At 46.0% G+C, this 21,813-nt stretch overlaps 1 protein-coding gene across 50 annotated transcripts in view; it reads right to left on the reverse strand.

Annotated features, from left to right (window-relative positions):
* Positions 1-1,006: 1,006 nt before the first annotated feature.
* The window catches only part of LOC102547703 (uncharacterized), a 30,378-nt gene continuing 9,571 nt past the window's right edge, over positions 1,007-21,813 (reverse strand). For 10 of the 50 annotated variants that reach the window (XR_010052604.1, XR_010052611.1, XR_010052609.1 and 7 more), the window contains one exon: positions 15,863-21,659. Coding sequence is in view for 3 of the 50 variants with exons in the window: in XM_063262751.1 (XP_063118821.1) it covers positions 19,712-20,028; positions 20,755-20,946; positions 21,570-21,659 (599 nt within the window). In the remaining 47 variants the exon portion in view is untranslated. Of the gene's footprint in view, positions 6,986-15,862; positions 21,660-21,813 lie in introns of those variants that run through there. The other 40 variants (XR_010052603.1, XR_005505870.2, XR_005505874.2 and 37 more) reach the window with 23 other exon arrangements.

Here is a 21,813-nt window from a genome sequence, read left to right on the forward strand (position 1 = left end):
TCTGCTCCCTTAGTTTAAGCACCTATGAACATATGCTAATTGGAGTTTAAAAAAGAAAAGGTTGGTCCAAGCAGAGGTGGTACATACCTTTAGTCCCAGCACTTGGAAGACAGAGGCAGGCAGATATCTGAGTTCAAGGCCAGCCTGGTCTACAGAGTGAGTTCCAGGACAGTCGGGGCTATACAGAGCAACCCTGCCTCAAAACCCAAACCAAAACCCAAACCAAAACCAAATAAGAAGCAAAGATGGGGTACTGAGCTAGAGTAATTTTGTAGGGAAGATGTGGTAAGAGTGTACGGAAATATTTGGATGATAACATCCTAGAGCTATGTCCACATGACCAGAGTCCAAAGACTGTGTAGACTCTGGGGATCCTGAAGAATGGTAGTTTTGAGAATGCCAGCGTCTGCAAAGCACCAGTCTAAAGTGTCCTTGAAGTCACAAATAATACGTCCCTAATAGAAACGGATGACCTACTGCATTTGAGATAAACTCTGTCTCAGGCAAAGCAAAAGAGGGAGGCAGATGTCAAGATGTTGCAGCCAGTGAAAGGAACAGAGGCTCTGCTCGGCTTTTGCTACTTTGTAATTGGAAGAGGTCGTTATTTCAGGCAGTGAGACATTTAAGTAATGCCATTAATTGTTTGTTGCTGTCAGTGATAAGAGGTGAACATGCAGGAAGCCTGCTTGAAATCAGCCAGTGTTGAAAATTAAAGATGAGTCCCAAGGGCCGAGAATAAGAGGCAGGATAGCGTTCAGTACTAGGTCCTCGCAGGCCTGTGAGGTGGCTCAGTGGAAAAGGCGGTCACCAACAGCCAGATGACCTGAATTCTATCCCTAGGACCCAAAGGATGCAACCAATGAACCAACGCCCTCAGGTCATACTCTGCCCTCCACACGCACTGTGACACTCGTAAGCCACCCACCCACCCATACATATACAAATGAACAAACATAAGTTAAAAGTTTAATGATATTTTATTAATTCTTTGAACATTTCATAAAATGTATTGTGATCATATTTACCTCCCAACTCCCCCCAGATCCGTCCAATTCTGTGTGCTGTCTCTATCTTACAAATACTTTGAGTCCAATTTGTGTCGCCCAAGTAGTCTTGGGTGTGAGCCCCACACCGTCAATCTACCAGAGACCACAACTGTTTTGTCCTTGCATGGTTGGGGATCCAAACCTCTGATTAGGGACAATGAGGGAACAAAGAAATGGCAGACACATGAGCAGAGAAATGCTGGGATGGATAACCAGGTCTCTTTGACGGAGAAGTGTGGAACAAGGGGAACTGTGTCACCAGACAGAGAAACTGGTAAGGTTAAGCAGATTAAGGAACCCCGCAGTTCTCATAATTGAGAATGATAGACATCTTAATCTGGTCCCAACCAGATTCCTATTCCGGAGTACACGATCATGACACCCCCAATAAGAGGACCATGATAATGGATCTCACAGCATAGAGCCTAGAGTTCTCCATGCTAATGAGGTAACTAAATGGGACCTGAGGGTTTAGCTGATAAGCTCCCTTCTTGGGCATTTAATTTCTGGTCCTCTTGAGTAAGTCACGTGTGTTCTCATCTACCATTAGTACACAGTTTGGACAAGCAAGGACTGTCTTCGTCCTCAAGGGCTGCTGTGGGGAGAAGAAGTCTTTCTCCTCTTCAAGGTTTCCAGGCATCTGAGTGCCCCGGAGTTAGAGAACAACAGGTTCTGCCCCAGTCCTAATGGCTTATCACCCGAAGAAACATGGGCTGGGACCCCTATCTTAGGCTATATTTTACCTCCCCATGGTGGCAAGGAAGGAACATAGCCTAGCGTCCCTGTGTCTCTCCTCCCCAAGCAGTATTAGCCCAGCTGGGAGGCAAAACTCTGACCCACAGAGAAGGTGCGGTACCTCAGAAGCAGTGTTTATTGGGCACTGTTGAAGAGAGAGGCAGGGTTACTGCATGCAGATAAAACAAGGAAGCAGGGCTTATGGTATGCAGTGGATTAGGAAGGCAGGCTTAGCTAATCTCAGTAGGAACAGTCTCTGTAGGGGAGCAGTCTGCAGATGGTAAATATTCTGAGGAAGACAGCTGTGGTGGACATTTTCCACGCCCACTGTTAGAGTTTCCATTCTGCCCAAGGAAGGCTTTGCCATCCTGCCGAGCCCCACCTTTGCCACTGCCAGGCGGCAGCTGAGGCACTGCGGTCCTTGCCATGGTCAAGCCTGTGTCAGGAATACACATTTGCTCGGGACTGCACTTTACCCCTCAGCAAACACAGCAGGTATCAAAGGCCAGTAGCTCCTCAGCTAAGCTTGGGACGTCCTGCCCACCTTCCCCACCCGAGTGCTGAGATTTTGTAATTAATAAAGTCCAAACCAAACCTAAACAAACAAAACTAGGGGAGCTCTGGAGAGACAGCTCAGCAGGTAAGAACACGGTTTTTCCAGAGGACCAAAGTTTGGTTCCTACAATGGGTGGGTCACAACCTTTCTGTGACTTCAGGGAATAATCTTCTGGTCTCCACAGACAGACAGACAGAGACAGACAGACAGACACACACTTTAAAAAGTAATTTAAAAATTACTAGTGAAGCAGTGGTTACAGTGCTCCCCTAGTCTCGTTCATTGGCTAAGTCCCTGTCGGTCATAAGACACTGGCTTGTTCTGAGAGCAGCATTTCCCTTGCTCTGTAAAAAAGAAAACAAGGAATCTGAGAGCACAAGCATACGCCAGATAGGGGTAGCCAGATGCCTTCATCTTATGTTTATTATTTTTTTTTACTAATGTTTTTGAAATTTACCTAGGTCCTATTAAAATTAATGAGATGCAGAGTTGTTTTAAAAACATTACTGGATTCACAGCATCTTTTTTGCTATCACACACTGCCAGGTCAGTGGGTACCAGTGTGCATGTCTATCACATGGGCACATCCAACTCTCCTCCTGTCCCCGTCAGTGGTTACCAATGCATATGTCTAGCTTGTGTGTGTGTGTGTGTGTGTGTGTGTGTGTGTGTGTGTGTGTGTGTGTGTGCCTTTCTGCTGTAGAGACCAGAAGAAGAAGATTCCCTGAAGTCACAGGAGCTTGTGACCTACCCACCCATTGTAGGACCCAAACTTTGGTCCTCTGGAAAAGCAGTGTTTTTACCTGCTGAGCTGTCTCTTCAGCTCTCCACTAGTTTTTGGTTTCAATTACAAGAGCTTTTTGTCTTCAAATGCACTCTACAAATAGCTTTTCCCGAGATCTTGGCATAGACAGGAAACAAAATGGGGGTGCAGAGAGACACTGGAGGAGAACAGTGATGACTGAGCAAATGTGGGGAAATGTCTTTTCGCTCAGTGAAAAAAACTTCATACATCTCCCCTGTACACAACAACCCCTGAGGCAGCCAGCAAACCTGAAACAAAGTATTATTTGGTTTACTTTGGAAACAAACAAGCAAAACAAAACCTTCTGCTATTAGAAAAACACAAAACATATTGGGAAGTAGGATTGCTTGGATAACTCATTGTTTCAAAGAAAAAAAACCGTAATTATTGATTTCTTGATGTTCCCTCAAGCGGCTTACAAATATCAGGGGCTTGCACCAAAAGAGAGATGAGGAAAGGGGTGGTGTTTGTGTCCTGAAGGGGAAAGAGTCATGGTCTATGTCCAGTTAGAATCTGTGCAGTTTGCAGAGCTTTCTCAAACTCTGGAATTCAGTATTAGCATTCAGTATTGTTGAAAATGGCGGCTGTACTGGCAGGCGATAATCCGAGCGCAAGTGAGGCTGTTGAACAGTGCGGTCAAACCTACAGAGTTCACATCCTTGACCCAGGGACTTAGGGGACATTTATCCTAAGGAAACAAAAAAAGTCAAAGAAAGTGAAAAGCCACCACGGAATGCTTCTACCTGGCATGGTTCCAAACACTGGAAACTCGGAAGCAGGCTAAGGCTTAATGACAGATTATCAAAGGAAGCTGTGGTAAAACCACCATGAAATACGATGTCACTGTTAAAATGTCAGTAATGGCCAGGCATCGTGGCACACACCTTTAATTCCAGCACTCGGGAAGCAGAGGCCGCTGGATCTCTGTGCATTCAAGAATAACCTGGCTTACATAGTGAGTTCCAGGAACGAAATAGTGAGTTCCTGTCTCAGAAACAAGAACAAAATGTCAGGAACAAACTACTGAAACCAAACAGTGCTGAAGACACAGAGCCAAGAGAAAGAATACAGAGTATATTACTGTATCTGTACCACAACATGGTTGAATACATACATACATACATACACATATACATATACATATATATTCCCAATATCACCTATGTGTATAAACTGAACTAACCCTTGGAAAAGTTCAAACAATACTTTTATTAGAAATTATGAGTGAATTTTATCTTTATTTGGGTTTTGACAGACAAAAGAAGATTTGAATTTGGGACAGAATGAATTTCTATGGGCCTTAGCCTCTTGATACTAACTCTACCTCACCACGCTCTCTCCCTATGGAAGGGAGCAAGCTGGACTGAGGGTGAAGCCGCTGCAGTGTGGGACTTCCACGTGCCCAGGGCACTGTGCTTCCCTTCCAGGCAGTGGCAGAGATCAGACATGGTCCCGTCCCTCCGTGTATATCTCACAAACTCTGTGAAATGCTGTTCTCTTCAGGATTTGTCTGAGGTAGCAAAGCTGATCTCCAAGGCCTGAGAGCTGGGCTGATCCCAAGAACTCCTCACCGTGTTCCCAAACAAGGGTTGGTGCCAGTGGCCACGAGCCCCTGTCCTGGCTGCACAGGGGAGTCTTTGGAGGTGTGCTTTAAACCCATAGGTGCTTCACCTCTAGACTCCGCACTCCAGACGGTGCCTAAGGTAGACTTATGGTATGACACCCCTGGTGACTCTTTTATGTGAGTCCTGTAGGTCCTTTGCATTCTCGGCCGTAATCCTGTAAACATTTCAACTGGCCACCTAAATTGAGTTGAATCAGGACTTCATTCACACGTTTAATATTTTATCGTGGTAAAATACTCGCATCGTAAAACTTACCTTTTTGGTCACCTGAAGGCATTTGATTTAGCAGTATAAAATACATTTACAATGGTGGTGCAGCTATCACAAATATCTAGCTCTAGGACATTTTTATCATCCCAAAGGGAAACCCGGTAAGCAGTACTCCCCATTCCTCCTTGCTCCCAGTCCTGAACAGCCATTCATCTGCTTCCTGCCTCTGTGAATTGGCCTGCTTGAGACATGGAATTAGATCCATATAAAGTGGGCCCCGCGTGGCTGCGTGCTTTAGCAGTTTGCAACGCATGTCCACACTGCAGGTGCAGTCACACGTGTTTCTTCTCCATCCCACAGGTAACTTAGGCCTGTTATTCATAGGGTGTGTGTGTGTGTGTGTGTGTGTGTGTGTGTGTGTGTGTGTGCGCGCGCGCGCACGAGCGCTTAATTTCTGTTCACTCTTTCCAGAAAGAACTTAAGAAGGAGAGGTCTGAGTCAAGAATGGGACCCTAGGGTAGATAGGCTGTACTCCATATATAGTCTGGAGCATCCTTGACCACACAACCAAAGACTTGTTAGTCATACCTTCAGGCCTGTCCTGCGACCTACTAAATCAGAAATTGGAGGAGGATGATCCATCGAGTACCCTGATTTGAACAAGTTCTGGGTGACTCAGAGCCAGACTTAGACTTGAAGACTTGGATGGTTTGTCACAATTGTCCATTTATTACAATATGGAATCGCCTAGGAAGAGTCTCCATGAAAAACTGTCTAGATTGGCTTGACCTGTGGGCAAGCCTGGAAAAGAACGTTTTGTTTTTTTGTTTTGTTTTTGGTTTTTTTGGTTTTTTTTGTTTGTTTTGTTTTGTTTTGTTTTTTTTGGAGTGGGTTAATTAAGGTGGGAAGGCCTACACTGAATGTGGGTGGCACCATTTCAGGGCTAGGACCTGTTCATGCTGAAGAGGAGAGTGTGTCCGTTTGCTGCCTCTGATTGCTCCTGTGACTTCCCCACTATGATGGACTGCCACTAGAACTGTGGGCTAAAACAGACCCTTCCTAGGTTGTTTTGTCAGGGAATTTTATCACGGCAACAGGAAACAAAACATAGGCACACAGGCAGGCACATGCATAATATCATACACACACACACACACACACACACACACACACACACACACACACACACACACATATTTTCCAAATGAAGATCACACAAGCTGACTTGAAGCCAGGCTCTTGCTGCCATGAGTCAGTGAAACAGGTCCAGCCTAGACTTCCATCTCAAAATCAGGGTGAACCACGGTAGTTATTAATGACAGTGGATACTCAGAGGCGTATCAGAGATTAAAATACATTTCTAAGTTTCAACTAATTTTGACTGTGCCTCAAACAGAGTCCTCACTGCATTGGGTGATATGTTACTGTCATTACACATGCAAGGTACTTACAGTGACTGGCAATTGAAGTGACCTGTTATCCCCACCCCATTACCAGGACGAGTGGGCACCCTGAGGAACCTGGGTTTCCAGAAGGGATCTCATGAGTAGCTCTTTGCATGAGAGACTGAGTGCAGACCCTGACAGCTTCTTCAATCTTGCTGATGCAGGGTATGTGGGAAGGAGGCAGACAGTGAACTCAGGCCTTCCTCGACCCAGCTCAGCTTGGGAGGCATCTCACTCTTCATGGCTGAGAGCCACAACCTTGAGTTTCTCAGCGGAATGTGTTTGGCCTCAACTCTAAGCTTCACACAGAAGAAGGCAGACTTTCTCTTGTCCGTTCACGTGAGCAGCGGAAAAACTCACGTGGACACTGGGAGGCTGGAGGCTCCAACCATGAGAGAGGATGCCCTTGCCCTCCTCCATATTCCCCTTGATTTCCTCTTCCATTACTCGCTCTCCCCCAATCTTTTTCTCTTATTCTCATGCCTCCAGGCACTGAATATTACCTTGGCAGATGAGAGAAGCAAGTCAGAAGTTGACTCGGAGGCATTTACTAAACAGAACTTCTGAAAAGAGAAGAAAAGGCAGAAATTGAAGCTGACAGAGCAAGAAGTCAATTCTAAGGCTCAGGGAAAGAAGTAAACATAACAGTAAAAGAAGACCAGAGGCAGGAGTCAAAGATGGGGAAGTGCTGTGTGGACAATAACTCACCCCTACTCAAGCGCTCGGCACCAGGCACATGCTGCTTTGTCTTAATCTTTGCACAGGAACAGATACCTTCAATAAGCCTGAAACTAAAGCTAGGTGGCATCTGGAGCTTGTGCTGGCTTATGACTTACCACCTAGCATGGACTCTCATGAAAACTTTAACAACCTAGGATTGTTCAGCTTATTGAAGAGTCCTGGAGTGAAAGAGGGACTCTTTGTTGACAACTGCCGTCCCCCTTTATTATCTTCTCAGCTCTCTGAATATTTCTAGGCAACAGCTAGTGGAGTCAATTTCTCTGTCTAAATAGGTGCAGTCTCTAGTATGCTTATCCAATCAGCTTCAGCATCCCTGACACCCCCTACTATGATGGGTCCAGCAGTGCAGTACAAAACCCTGTGTGGTGGTTTGACCATGCTATGCCCATGGGAGGAGGTACTATTAGAGGTGTTAGTTGCCTTATTGGAGGAGATATAGCCATGTAGGAAGAAGTGTGTCATTGCAGGGGCAGGGCGATATGAGGTCATATGTATGCCCAAGTCTGGCTAGAGAGAGTCTTCTCCTGGGTGTCTTTAGATAAAGATGTAGAACCCTCAGCTCCTCCTATGCCATTCCTACTTGGATGCTGCCATGCTCCTGCCTTGATGATAATGGACTGAACCTCCGAACCTGTAAGCCAGCCACAGTTAAATGTTGTCTTTGTAAGAGTTGACTTGGTCATGGGATCTGTTCACAGCAGTAAAACCCTAAGGTGGAAGATATTTTTTTTTCCTGGAGCAACATTTCTTTCTTTCTGTGACGCTCCTCAGAAGACAGCCACTGTCCTCTGGTCCCAAAAACCCAAGCATGTAGTTCTGACTGGCAGCAAATTATTAGTTCTTCTTGTCTCCTTAGGAGTAAGAATAACTGAATTCCTAAATATATGCACTGAAGTCCAACAAGGCTTTCTTGTAAATATCCTATGTGACTACATACCTGCCAATGAGATGTAGCTAAAAAAAATGTTCTATTACATGACTGCCCCTAAAGATGAAGGAACAAAACTTCCTCTGCTCTGTCCTTCACCCTAAAATACAGGTGTTGGATATAATGACTGGAGCTCCATTTGGACCTTGAAGTGCCCTTAAAAAAGGACCATGCTCCAGGATTCCAGGATGTAGAGTATCAAGCTAGACGTGAATAGTGGCATCACAGAACCAGCCCCAGACACACACTCTCTCTCTCTCTCTCTCTCTCTCTCTCTCTCTCTCTCTCTCTCTCTCTCTCTGCTTCTCATTTTATGAGGAAGAAACAGACTTCTGTCTTGTGGTGGCTGTTATCACAAGGAGTTTCCCATCACGGGCTAAAACAATGTAACAGATGGACCCAGACTTCTGTTCACAAACATCTTGTATAGATAAGGGAGTCCAGACTTGGGAAGGAACTCACACCTTAGAAGCAGAGTTGAAACCAGGTGGGTGCATAATGGCATAATGCTGTCTGTGGTCTCACTTCCCCAGAGGCTGAAGTAAGGAACTTCAGGAGTTCAGAACTAGCCTGAGTGATATAACCAGACCCTGGAGAAAGAGGAGGAAGAGGAAAATGAGGAAGGAGTGTGTGGGGGTGTGTGGGGGGAGACGAGTGGATGAGGTAAAGAGAAGGGGAAGGAAGAGAGGGGGCAGAAGCAGGGGAGGAGAGGAGCCAGGTCTTTTACCATATTCTAGGGCTTCTAAGTCAAGCTAAAGCTGGCACCGGCAAAACTTTCCAGTGACATGAACTGATTCATTCACTGTTGTTTTTAAAGCTGGCTTCCATTGGCAATTTTGCTTATGAAAGACAGAATGCCACTCCCAGCAGAAGCCATGTAGGCAGGCATGTCTTTCAAGCACACCCAGGCTCTCCTGGTTGTGGCGAGACTGGATAAGGATGAAAGTTTGGCTTTCCTTTCCTAGTATTCGTTGAGTCCCTACTGTGTGCCAGACAGTGTGGTTTGTGACTCCTCTTGTAACAGTGCTGAGCCGACAGAAATTGTTACTCCTGCGTCACCAATGTAGAAACCAAGACTGGGAGATGCTTCTGGAGACCATGTGTGACAGTCTCATTTAGAAGAGTGTTTGTAGTCAGGTAGCCAAGCAATTCTTCCTGGTTAAAGGCAGAACTGTGTCCCTTGGCCACACTCATCCCCCTCTCTGTCTCTCAGAGTGTCCTGACTGTTAGGGAAAAGGCATCTCTGGGGACCTTGATGACTTATGAAGCGGAGAATGATGTTGAGAGCACAGCCTGGATATCAGAGCCAGCTCTTGTCAGCTAAAGCTGATACTGTCTTAAGAAGTGGTTGCTTCTCTGCTGTTCAGCTCAGACCTGAGGCCCGGAATCACACTCTGCAGTGGCACCCCGCCTGCTGGTTCAGTGGATTGGGCGTGTGCAACTGCAGGTCTCTGAGCTCGGGCTGGGTTCTAGCACACTGTTTTCCATCTACACATTGAAAGAGCCCTGCCCACATCACTTGGGGGATGGCGATATCAGAGTGTCCCGTTCACTCACCCATGTGATACTCAGCATGAGTGAATGCTTACTTCACAGGAAGTTCCATGAACCATGCTGCCTAGGGCTTCATGCTACTTAGAAATGCTCATTCTGGGCAAATGATATATATATGATTCTTGCCACAGCCCACCTCATTTGTTAAGTCCTTCACTACTTCACTAAGCCATGGAGGTGACGCCAGTGAGTGTGGATTCTGAAAGACTGTGTAATTATCAGTCTTAGACCACCAGGGACATCCTGTCTTCCAGGGCAGGGTCTGAATACACAGGCCAGGACAATTTGACTTAAACCCTTTCTGAGTAAGACAACTTTGCGGTAGCACTGGTCTCTGGACCGTTTGGAACATCCACGATCTCTTAACAGCTTCATGCAGAGCCAACATGAAAGCACTGGAGGACTTCTGCACCCAGGACGTAGGCTTCTCCCCAATGAGAATACGCAACCTGATGGAAGGACTTCTCCTAAATGCATTTATAACCCTACCACATCCAACAGCACACTGTGTGTGTTCAGGAAAACGGGGCAAGCCAAGGCTGGGAGACTGTACTGGCAAAAGACATAGCAGACGAAGGACCGTTATCCAAACTCCACAAGGCCCTCTTCAAACCCTACAGGGATATGAGCAGCATAACTTTAAAGTGGGCAAAATATCTGAACAGATGCCTCATCAAAGAAGATGTAGAGATGGGAGAAGCATCCAGCACTGGGGAGGGGGACGGAAATGAGAGCAACAGGAAGATGACATGTACGATCATTAGCGTGGCTAACATCTAAAAAACGCTGGCAGCACCAAACGCTGCCAAGACGAGAGGCAGGGACTTTCCTATGCGCCTGGTGGAACTGCCAGGTTGGAAGACAGCTTGGCAGAGTCACAAAACTAAATATATTCTTACCATATGATCCGGTAATCGTGCTCCTTGGGGATTTACCCAAAAGATTGAAAAGTTATGTCCACACAAAACCTGTGCGTGGATGTTTATCGCAGCTTTACTCAGACTTGCTAAAACTAAGAAGCAGCCAAGATGTCCTTCAGTGGGAGCACGGAAGAAAAGAAGCACTGTGGTATATCCAGACAAGTGGAGTACTACTCAGCACTGAAAAGAAGTGAGCTGCCAAGCAGAGGAACGACATGGAAGAATCTTAGGTGCAAGAAAAAGAGCAGATCAGAAAAGAACACGCACCAGGATGGGTAAGACAAAGCTGTGGCTTTAGGGGGGCTTTGGGGTTAGCAGAGAATGGAGATAAATAAGTCAGGCATAGATTTTCTTAGGGCAGGGAAAGTACTACAGTGGTGGATAGATGGGGTGACGGTGATGTCAATGTCAGACACTCATTTGTGACACTTGTGTCACTTGGCTTGGAAATGTTCATAGAGGAGGAAGTGACATGTGTTGAAAACTGTACTTACTGCTCAGTTTTGCCGTGAACCAAAAACTGCTAAAAAAAAAAAAAAAGTCCATTAAAATAGCATGTGTGAACCAGGAATAATAGCAGGAATCTTTAATCACAGCACTTAGGACACTGAGGCAGGCAAATCTCCATGAGTTCAAGGCCAGCCTGGTCTAAATAAGTGAGTCCAAGCTAGCCAGAGAGACAGAGATATTTTGCCTAAAAAAGATTAATAAATAATCCAGTTAACATGTTTTGTTTAACTTGCTACATGTATATACGATACCAAATTAAACTGAACATGGGGCAATTTGTAAGCCTCCATACATTTAGCTAAAATAGTATAAGAGACTGTAAGAACCACAACATACAACCCGGCTGTATTATTCTTGCCACAGAGAGATGCCAGGGTCTGTTTCCATTCCTGGGTCACAGACGACCAGCCACAGCCAAGGCAGTTTTGCCAAATCATGGCAAAGGTTTATTGGGAGCCTGTTCCAGGCTAGCACGTCCATCATTCCTGACATACAGGGACTCTGAACCAAGGAGGCAAGATGTTTCCTCCAGAGAGTCACGGATACACTGAAGTGGCTTACGGGACCCTGGAAACAAAAGCACAGAGTACAGATTGTAAAGTGTCCAAACACAGCCAACTGCCAATGCCAGGCTGCACACACTGCACACGGCACGCACACAAGCTGTTCACCCTCCGGTGGCAGGAAGGTTGCAGCAGAAAGATCGGTGTCGCTGGTGTGGGGTTAAAGAAGTGTGAGGGGGGTTTGAAAATTCTGTGTGTGTGAGTGTGTGTGTGTGTGTGTGTGTGTGTGTGTCAGAGGGTGTTTGTTTGTTTGTTTAAATTGCCAACCAGAGGCTCTGTGCAACTGTCATCTACCTGCAAGCAGCCCCACAGCGAGCGTGCCCTGCTCTAGAGGCCCCGTGATTGCTGGGCACCATGATTACTGGGCAGAGCCGTGATTTCACAGCATAAGCATGGCGTCATGCCTTAAGATTTTGAGTTTTAAAACAAAAGCTAAAAGCAAGCCCTCATCGGAAGTTCTGCAGAGATCCGGACTTGCCATGATGGCTTCCTTCAGGATTTTGAAAGCCATTTCTTCCAACTCACTCTGTGGGCAGGAAGCTCTCTCTAGCCATTCAAATGCCAGGAGTGCTTCTGTCTCCTTGACCACACCCACAGTACCATATCTACCCTAGGTCAGCTTAGGTAGTTTCTGAATTGTTAGCAAACCAGACATCCATCTAACTCCAAGCCCCTAGGCCACCCCTGCTGACACACTCACCTCCCTGAACCAATACCAAGGAAGATCCTTCTTGGTCTGGTGCTTGCGGGCTGTGTGACCTTCAGCATATTCCTGCATACCTGTGTCTCTTCTGGCTGCCGTCCTGCAAAAGAAGGCTGCAGCTCTCTACGAGCATCAGCATCCACCCTGCTTGTGGTGAACAACACTAATCAGATAATATGATACCCAGCTCTTTAGTGGTTGTGGAGTGGGATTGATGTGTTAGGCCTGGAAGGAAGACAGACATTTCTAGATACCCTTAAGATAATGGTTGTTAGCCTATCTGTGGAACGGAAGACTTAGGGTTCCATATACAGCAAGAATAACAGCTACCCCAGGGCTCCTCTGACTCATGCCTCACTTGCTTTTCAAAGGTGTCTTTTGGACTCACAGGTACCCTTCTCTCCTTCCCCCTCTCCCCATGCTCCATTGTTTAAACCCCCATTGTTTCTTCTTTTGGGTTTGTTGCTTGTTTTTTGTTTGTTTGTTTATTTATTTATTTTGTTGTTGTTTGTTTTTTGTTTTGTTGTTGTTCTGTTTTGTTTCAGACAGGGTCTCATGTAGCCAGTTGAGGGTGGATGAGGACGACCTTAAATTTGTGATCCTCCTGCCTCTACTTCCAGAGGGCTGGGATTACAAGTGGGTGCCGCCCTGCCCAGCCAATTGTGCTCCCTTTCCTTTAGCCCTTGCCATTTACCTTGCCACTGAGTTCAATCCTGACCTCCAGACTCCAGCAGGCAGAACTCTGGCTCAGTCCCCAGAATGCACAGTGTCCGTTTTAGCAGTCTAGTTTTCAGGAATTGCATAACAACAGAAAACCTTCTCTTTTCTTTAATTTTTTATTTTTTCTTTAATTTTAGTTTTGCACGTTGCCAAACCCTGGCAGCACACATGAGGAGTGTGTGAGGCAGTTAAATATACCACGCCTTCCACTGGGAAAGCCCTGCCTTCAGTAGCAGGTCTCATAGGGGGTCGCCCTGGGAAACAAGAGTCCGGATTCTAAGCCTTGAAGCCAGGCTTTATGGAGACAACACTCACCCGGGAGATGCTGGAAGGTTGCTTAGGAGACAAGGCGGCTCTAACAACCGAGTTAGAACAGTAAATAAAATTGCCATCTGTTGAGTTCTTAATATGGGCCAGGCACTGTGCCAAGCATTTTACAAGTGTTAGCTATCTCCTTTTCAAACCTGCTTAAATTGTGGAATAAAATACTCCTGGATTAAAGTGTTCAAAACAAATGTATGGTATGAGGAACAATCACAAGGCAAACGTGTGTAATTACCTCCAGGGTCAAGATAGAACATCCCCAGCACTGGAGAATGGCCCTGTGGCCTCCTACCCTCCCCTCTCTGAGAGGCCCTGCTGTGGTTTCACGCCAATCCCTTCTTGCCTTTGGACTTTTCTCAACATGTGATAGAAAATGCAAGCTGTTTGTAGCTTAGTTTTGTTTTCAGATGCTATGTCTTCGTGGGGGTTGCTGGAGATTGCACCCAGAGCCTTAGAACATTCCAGGCAAGCACTCCTCACTGAACTGCACAGTTTCCTTCTCATAGTTCAGTGCTGTGTAGTACTCCATGGGGTGTGTACTATATCAGTGCTCATTTATTCCTTCTATAGTCAATGGCTATTTGCCTTGTTTCCAGCTTGAGGCCACCAGCAGCAGTAAAGGGATAGACGTTCTGCTTATCCTGTCATGCGTGAGAAGTTCCTCACAGACACCCAGCGCTAAGAACACGGAATGTGCACTTGTTGGTGTTATCAGATGATGGCCAGATGCCTTGCCCAGTGTTTTCATAGATCTCCCTCCATCAGCAGCACCGACTTCCCCATTACCCGCCTTCCAATTGGGATCATCAGATTTTATAAACCTGACGAACACGGATCCTATTTTGCTATAGCTTCAATGGTGATTAAACTAATTTTTAAAAACCCTTGCCAGTTATTAGTAAGTTATTGATCAATATGTTATTGTTATTAATATCAATGAGTTACATTTCATGCATTCATCTCTCTTTTGCCTCTTTTGCTGGGTGTTACACAGGTGAATTGCTCTGTATTTTCCTTCATTGATGAGGCTGCCCACCCCCCCAGAGACAGACACACATGCACATGCACACACACAGCACAGACATGCACACATTCATAAAAACACAACATAGACACACATGCACACACCCACACCCACACAACACAGACACACACGCACATGCCCAACACACACACACACACACACACACACACACACACACACACACACACACACTGCTGTGTCTGTGCCTCTCCCATCAGAAATCAGGTTTTCTTCTCCATCCTTTTGCATTTGGTCTTTTACTTCCTGCTCCTCTTGGTTTTCATTCTAGACACATGTTCTCTAAAATGATTTTGTATCGCAGATATTTTCTTCCATTTTCTTGCAACTCCTTGATTCTCACAATGATTCTAAGAAGTAAATGTTACCAATATGGCATCAGAGAGGCCAGGTCCCCTCTAAGGAGCATCGGACTTAGGGAACACACCCATACTCAGAGCTGAGCTCTTCCTACTCTGCTGCACTCAGGACTGCTTTTCCCAGTGCTCTCAGGCCAATCAGAGCACCCCGGGAAGCCTCTCTACCTCTTCCTTCTTCCTGAATCTTTGGCTTTCTCTTAAGTTTGTTTCCTGCTTCCCACTGAAGCAACAGCTAAGATCCCCAGCTCCAAATGTCACCCTCTAGAGCTCTCCTTCCAACCCCACAGAACAGTTGTGTGAGGCACTGTCCCTTCCACAAGCAGACTTCCAGATCACACACCCCACATCAAGGCTCAGGTGCTGTTCTGTGTGAGCAGCTGCAGCAAGGCCAGAGCCCTTTGGATGGGGGCTGTAAGCACAAGGGCTGAGTACTGACCTTAAAGCAGGGCCCCTCCCGGAGATCTGCCTTCGGTCAGTGGCTCCCCAGCTTCTCCAGCCGGTGGTAGCTCTTGTCTTTGCACTTTCTGCCATCTCCTCACTTCTTGCCAAGCTCACTCAAGCATATGGGCAGGAAGCCTAAATAACTCTTTCCCCTTCTCTCACGGCAGGTCTCACTCTGGTCTATCTATCCCCATCTCTCTCTCTCAGACCCTCCAAGTTCACTGCCTGAGATGCTTCTGAATCCACCCTCCCTTCTTCCTTGCCCCAAGAGGGTTTGTTAAAGGCCAGCCTGCTAGGTCAGATTGTGTATAACCTGCACCATGCTTCCCCTTTCCAAGGGATAAAACTCCAAAGACCCTGGGGAGCATAGTCCTCCTCACTCCCACCCCTGTCTTGCTGTCCTCTCACTCAGTCCTGCAGCAGTGTAGGCTGTCTTTCCCACAGGGCCTTTGCACACACTCTCTGCCTTGCCTGGGATGCCCTGGCCACCCCCACTGGAGTTCTGCGTCCCAGCATCAATTAGAGCCAAGTTTTTTTCAAGTTTCCACTTTCACAGTCCCTGTTTGCCCAGGAAATTTGTGTATGACTCAGAGTATATAGGTCTATGAAATCTGTATACAAACGAAACATTTGCGGATAATAAATCATAAAGGAATTTATTTTAAAGCAATTCTATGCCATATATTTATTAATGATTAAAGTAAATTTGCACATTAATTGGACACCATGCTTGTTGGACCAAATCTTGGCTGAATACTTGATATTGTAGGATCTACAACACTTCCAATGTCTTCCAGAGTTGGTCAATATTGTGATTCCTATGACTGTCAATACCAACAATGCTGCCTCTCACAAACGCATAGTACAAAATGTTGGGAGGATGACTGGGGCCACCTCAGAATTATTACAGATTCTGTACTAATCCCACACCATGATTCATTGAATGATTTCTACGAAACTCAAACAACAGTTCTGAAAGTCAAACTTTCTAAGGTAAAGCAGTCCAAGACATGCTAACTTCATACCCACGAGCTGAGGAAAGATGGTAGGAAAAGACTGTTTTCCACAGTTTGACCCTGATGTGTCGATATAAGCAGAAAACCTTGCATGTGCACGAGAACACTCTAATTTATAGTAGTTGTAGCTCAAATCTGAGCTGAGCTTTTCCAGGTAGGAGCCGTCAGCCTTGTGTTCAGAACCAGGCTGCATGAGGGCACGTGATGTGGCAGCTGTGGGCGCTGCTAAGCGCATTGTCTTGTGGCTCAGAACCACTTTTTAGTCGTTGTACATTCAGTGACCTTTGAATATGGCCAAAGCCTTTGAGACCTTCAGATTTAGCCTCATGACACCATCTGGGGTCACAGCACACACTTTATAAGGCCTTGGACTAGTTCCCGGGAGGCTGCTTAACATCGGCTGAATTAGAGGTTAAAATGGTTCATTTAAACAAGCAGCTGTCGCTCCCATCAGGCAGGATGTCCACCACTGGCACCTGTGTTGCTGCGGGTGTAGACATGTGCGCTCACCTCTGTGACGTCTCGATTAAATTATTCAGCCCCCTTTGACCCACATTTCACTTCTATGCATTTGCCCTTTAAAATGTACCCGGAGGCTACAGAAAGACATGCAGGGTAATTTTCTTTGAATATTACTTACAGTACAGACAAGCTCTACCAAGAAGACCATAGTTACACTGCGGTGAGCTCATAGTGTAGACTACTACTCAACCTTTAAAAAGGAGTGAGTGTATTTGTGAAAGAAGGTACTCAGGATGCACTAAACTAAAAACCAAATCTAGAAGACTATGGTTTGTTTGTGTGTTTTTGTTTTTTGAGACAGGTTTCTCTCTGTACCTCTAGCTGCCCTGGAACTTACTTGGAAGACCAGGTTTGCCTCTAATTCAGATCTCCCAGCCTTTACCTCCTGAGTGCCAGGATTACAGGTGTGTACCACCCACCTACCACCCAGCTACTATATATTTCTATAATTGCTTTTTGCTGTTTTATTACTAACAATAAATAATCTAAAAACTTTAATAATAATGGAAAGATAATAATTACACAGCAAAGGTGCTGTATCCCCAAGTTCTGTGAGGCCTTCGCTGTCTACAGCCTAGTCACTGTTATTTCCCCAAAGCCTGGTTGGTGCTGGGAACTTGATAGGTGCTCATTAAACATGTATTAATTGATTGAATAAGTGAATAAACTGTTCCTATGACCCCATAAGCTGTGCTACCCAGCCGCAGCTCTGGGAGCAGCACACTGGCCATGCCCCTGGAGGGGGGCCCTGTTCTTGAAGTCATTGCAGGTTCATGTTGTCTCTGCTGACAGCTCTGTCAGTCATGCCACACTTTCTGCTGGTGTTGAGCTCTGGGGCCTTTGCACAAACAACACCACACTCCACGTGGGTCCCTTTGCTGACTTAGGAAGACAGTTTTGTCCGCGTTCAATCTCAACAATGTATTTTATTCACAATTGCCAGCAGGACTGTGGGTAAATCAAAAAAGAAAAAGAAAGAGAGAAAGAAAAAGAAAAGGAAATAAAAAAGAAAAAGAAACCCAATCCTCCTCAAACATACTTGATCAAGAACCTTGCATGTTTACTTTCGTGTTAGCTCCAAGACAGGACAAAGACACCAGAATCAGTCTCTCCTGACCCAGGCTCCCCCCCTGACTCAAAGAAGTGTGTTCCGGCTCATTTACTCTACCACAGGACCTTTGCATGGACAGCTCCTTCCTCTAAGAAAGCATTCTCCAACTGGCAAGGCTGTCTTGATATTTAGGGTTTAGATTTCAGGATGGCCCATCTGAAAGTCCATCTTCTTTCCTAGTCTACCTCACCCTGGAACATCTCTTGAAAGAATTGCTATAACAATGGTCACATGTGGGCTTTAAGGTTTCAAAAGTCCAAATCAGGCCAGGCCCAGAGAGGCTCTCTCTTTCTCCTGTCCAGTCCTGTCCTGTCCTGTCCTGTCCTGTCCTGTCCTCTCCTCTCCTCTCTCCCTCCCTTCCTTCTTTCCTCCCTCAGCCTGTGAATCAGGATGTAGCTCTCAGCTCCAGTGTCATACACACCACCACACTTCCCACCATGATGACAATGAACTAACCCTCCGATGACAATGGACTAACTGTAAGCCAGATCTTAATTAAATGCTTTCCGTTATAAGAGTTTCCTTGGTCACAGTGTCTTTTCACAGGAATAGATCAGTGACTAAGACACTTTCTATGTATTACCTGCTTCTGACTCCCATCCCAGTGTCATCAAGGATGCCATTTCTTTGTTCACAGCTCCTATGTCTGGACCATTAGGGTCACTCAATATATATTCCCAAGAGAGTGAATGTAACTCTACTTACCCGAAGTGGCTTTAGACCAAGGCTTCTACTTCATCTGCAAGGATAGCCCTGGGGCTACTATAACAAATTATCACAGATCTGGAGGCATAAAGCAACTTAGACTTACTCTCTAACAGTTCTGGGAAGTCAGAAGTCTAACAATTTTCTTTTAACTAGGCCAAATTCAAGGCCACATGCCCAGTACAGTTTGTATACAAGAAGCCGGTCCTTGCCCCTGCAGATGCTTCTGCCGGTCAGTGCTTCTGTGCTTGTGGCTGCCTCCTCCTCACACACAACTTCAAGTCTTTTTGTACACCATTTTTTCATCACCCTGGCCTTGTGCATGTGCCATTATAAAATCCCCCTCAGTCTTTCTCTTCTGTTGTAACACAGGATAACATTTACTGTCTCAGGAGCCAACCCGGGGGACCCATAGTTGATCATCTCTGCAAAGGCTTTGCTGTGCAACCGCAACAGTCAACATTCACAGGGTTAATGGATTGCGCCTGATGTCTTCAGGCCACCAGAGATGTCTAGCAGCTCTGGAAACCCCTTTGCAGGGTGGAGACATGTGTTTTGAACTTCTGATTTCCCCTCTGGCAGGGTCAGCCTTAAAGAAGAGCTCAGCGAATGCTTTGTGACTGAGTGTGGATGGCAGGTGCTGCTATCTGCCTTCCCTCCCAGCTCCAACCTCAAAGAGAAAAAAATGTCAGGGCTCCAGTTCCTTCCATGTAAGTGGCTTCCTATTCTCTACCCCCTCAGAAACCACAGAAAGCTCCTCATTAGAGGCTGCCACTCCACATGCTGCCGGGCACCTCCCAGGGTCAGCTTTTAGGGTTATCCCCCCCGCTGCAGAACATGAAGTTCACTCTTGTTGTCTGGGAGTCAGAGCAGGCTGGGCTGCAGTGTGATGACTCCCTCCTCGTCCATAATTTCAAATAGGAGGACAGGGTGAGGTGAGGGGGTAGGTTGGTGGGCTGGGTGGGTTGGGTAGAGAGACTGACATTAGCCTATTTCTTTCAAAGGAGATTGGGCCAGAGCATAGGAAGTCCTTCTGTCCTGGCTATATCCACAGTTGCTACAGAACCTGGCTCCCTGCTAGCAGAAAAAGAAAAGTGAGTCTTAAGCTCCTCCCTTGCCCCCATAATCCCTCATCCAGCCATGTCCAGAGTATCCTGGTCCCTGGTCCTAGTCTTGGGGTTCCCTGAGGCTAGGACAGGTATTTTGCATCTCAGACTTGCAGTCTCTGCCCCTTCCCTAGGATCACTCTGCCCAGATCTGAATGGCCTGGGTTTTATACCTGTTCTGCTTGGTAGCTGAGGTCTCCACTCCCTCCCCATGCAGGAACAAGGGGGCTGATAGAATGGGATACTACGGGGATTTGTAGGTGGAGGAGGGTTCTCTTCTTTCTCTGTGCCTATTGTAGCCAGGGAGGTCCAAAGAGCAAGCAGGATTATCATGTCAAACTCTGAGAGCAAAGACAAGGTCTTAGAGGCCCATACTTGGTTTACCCCAGAGTCCAGAGCAAGTTTGAATCTTATCACTCCTGTCTGGAACTGGGCATGCAATTGGGCCACCTATCCTCCTCTGCTCTGCCACGTGAACCCAGAGAAGCCATGCCACTGGCTTGAAGAGCCACAGTAAGCTGAGGCTATCTGTGATGTGTTATTGCCAGTGGGGATTTTGTTTTGAGTGTATATGATAGCCTCTATGAAGCGCATCAAAGGGACAACATGATTCGCTCTGTATAAAACCTAGACAAGTCCCTTTCCAGCTTCCTTGCTGGCCCTCCCTAATGGAAGAACACAGCTTTTCAGTGGAGAGACAGAATGTATACAATGTGCCTTCTCTGTGTGCTTGCAAAGTGACCAAATGCCTTCAGAGAGATTCACTGACTTATAGAAATAGGAACAAAAGCTAAGCCTCACCTAGCCATGATGCCCAGGCTGTGACATTTGAAAATGGAGCTCTGGCGTTTGAAAGTACCAGACAAGATTCTAACAATTCCACACCTTACTTTTGTTAAAAATTTGGTCTTTTTAAAAAAAAGTCTATAACTGGGCCAGGTGGTGGTGGTGCACTCCAGCACTCCGGAGGCAGAGGCAGGTAGATCTCTGAGTTTGAGGACAGCCTGGACTACACAGAGCAATCCTGTCTTGGTCTCACCCAGTCCTCCAGACTTAGTGGTACACACCTGTAATCCCAGCCCTTGGAGAGGCTAAGGCAGGAGAATGATAGTCTGAAGTCCTGCTTGGGCCTCCCAAGTGCAAGGTCACCCTGAGCAACTTAGTAAGACTCTGTAAAAGTGTAGAAAGAGCTGGAGTTGTAGCCAGGTGGCAGAGCATTTGCCTGGAATGTGCGGGGGCCGTGGGTTCAATCCCCAGCACTACAAAAAACAAACAAACAAACAAACAAACAAACACAACAGAATGAAACAAAAAAGAAAGGTTGATACAGCCTAGATTACGGGGAAATGGGAATTCTGACACACTTCAGCAAAATTTAGCAGTTTGAAAATTTTAAATGCATATTCCCTTGACTTGGTAATTTCATTTACAGGAAAGGCTCTTTAAAAACAACCAGGGCACCTTTAATCCCAGCACTTGGGAGGCAGAGGCAGAGGAGTTCTGTGAGTTCAAGGCCAGCCTGGTCTACAGAGCAAATTCCAGGATAGCCAGAGCTACACAGATAAAGATTGTCTTGAAAAGAAAAAAAAGTTTGTTTAGCTATGCTTTTTAATATTCCTATTCCTGGTTATTCAATTGATTTATTTTCTTTTTAAGACACTCTTAAGCTGTAGCCTTAATTGATAGTAACACATTTTAAAATTCAAACTTAAATGTTCATAATTGGGGATAAAGATGTCATAGTTCAACATTATATCACTCACGTGAATGCTGTGCTTGCTGGGGCTGTGTAAAAATATTAGTCATGGTTTGGTTGCTGTGAAGAAACACTATAACCAAGGTAACTCTTATAAAAGAAAACAATTAATTGAGGCTGGCTTACAGTTGCGGAAGTTCAGTCCATTATCATCAGGGCAGGAAGCATGGCAGGGTGCAGGCAGACATGGTCCTGGAAGAGCCAAGAGTCCTACATCTGGATTTGAAAGAAGCCAGGAGGAAACTCTTCTCTACTGAGCAGAACCTGAGCATAAGAGCCTCAGAGCCCACCCCCCACAGTGACACATTTCCTCTGAGAAGGCCACACCTCCTCCAATAATGCCACATCTCCTCCAATAAGGCCACACCTC

The sequence above is a fragment of the Rattus norvegicus genome, chromosome 6 (assembly GCF_036323735.1).
Source record: "Rattus norvegicus strain BN/NHsdMcwi chromosome 6, GRCr8, whole genome shotgun sequence".
Taxonomy (NCBI): domain Eukaryota; kingdom Metazoa; phylum Chordata; class Mammalia; order Rodentia; family Muridae; genus Rattus; species Rattus norvegicus.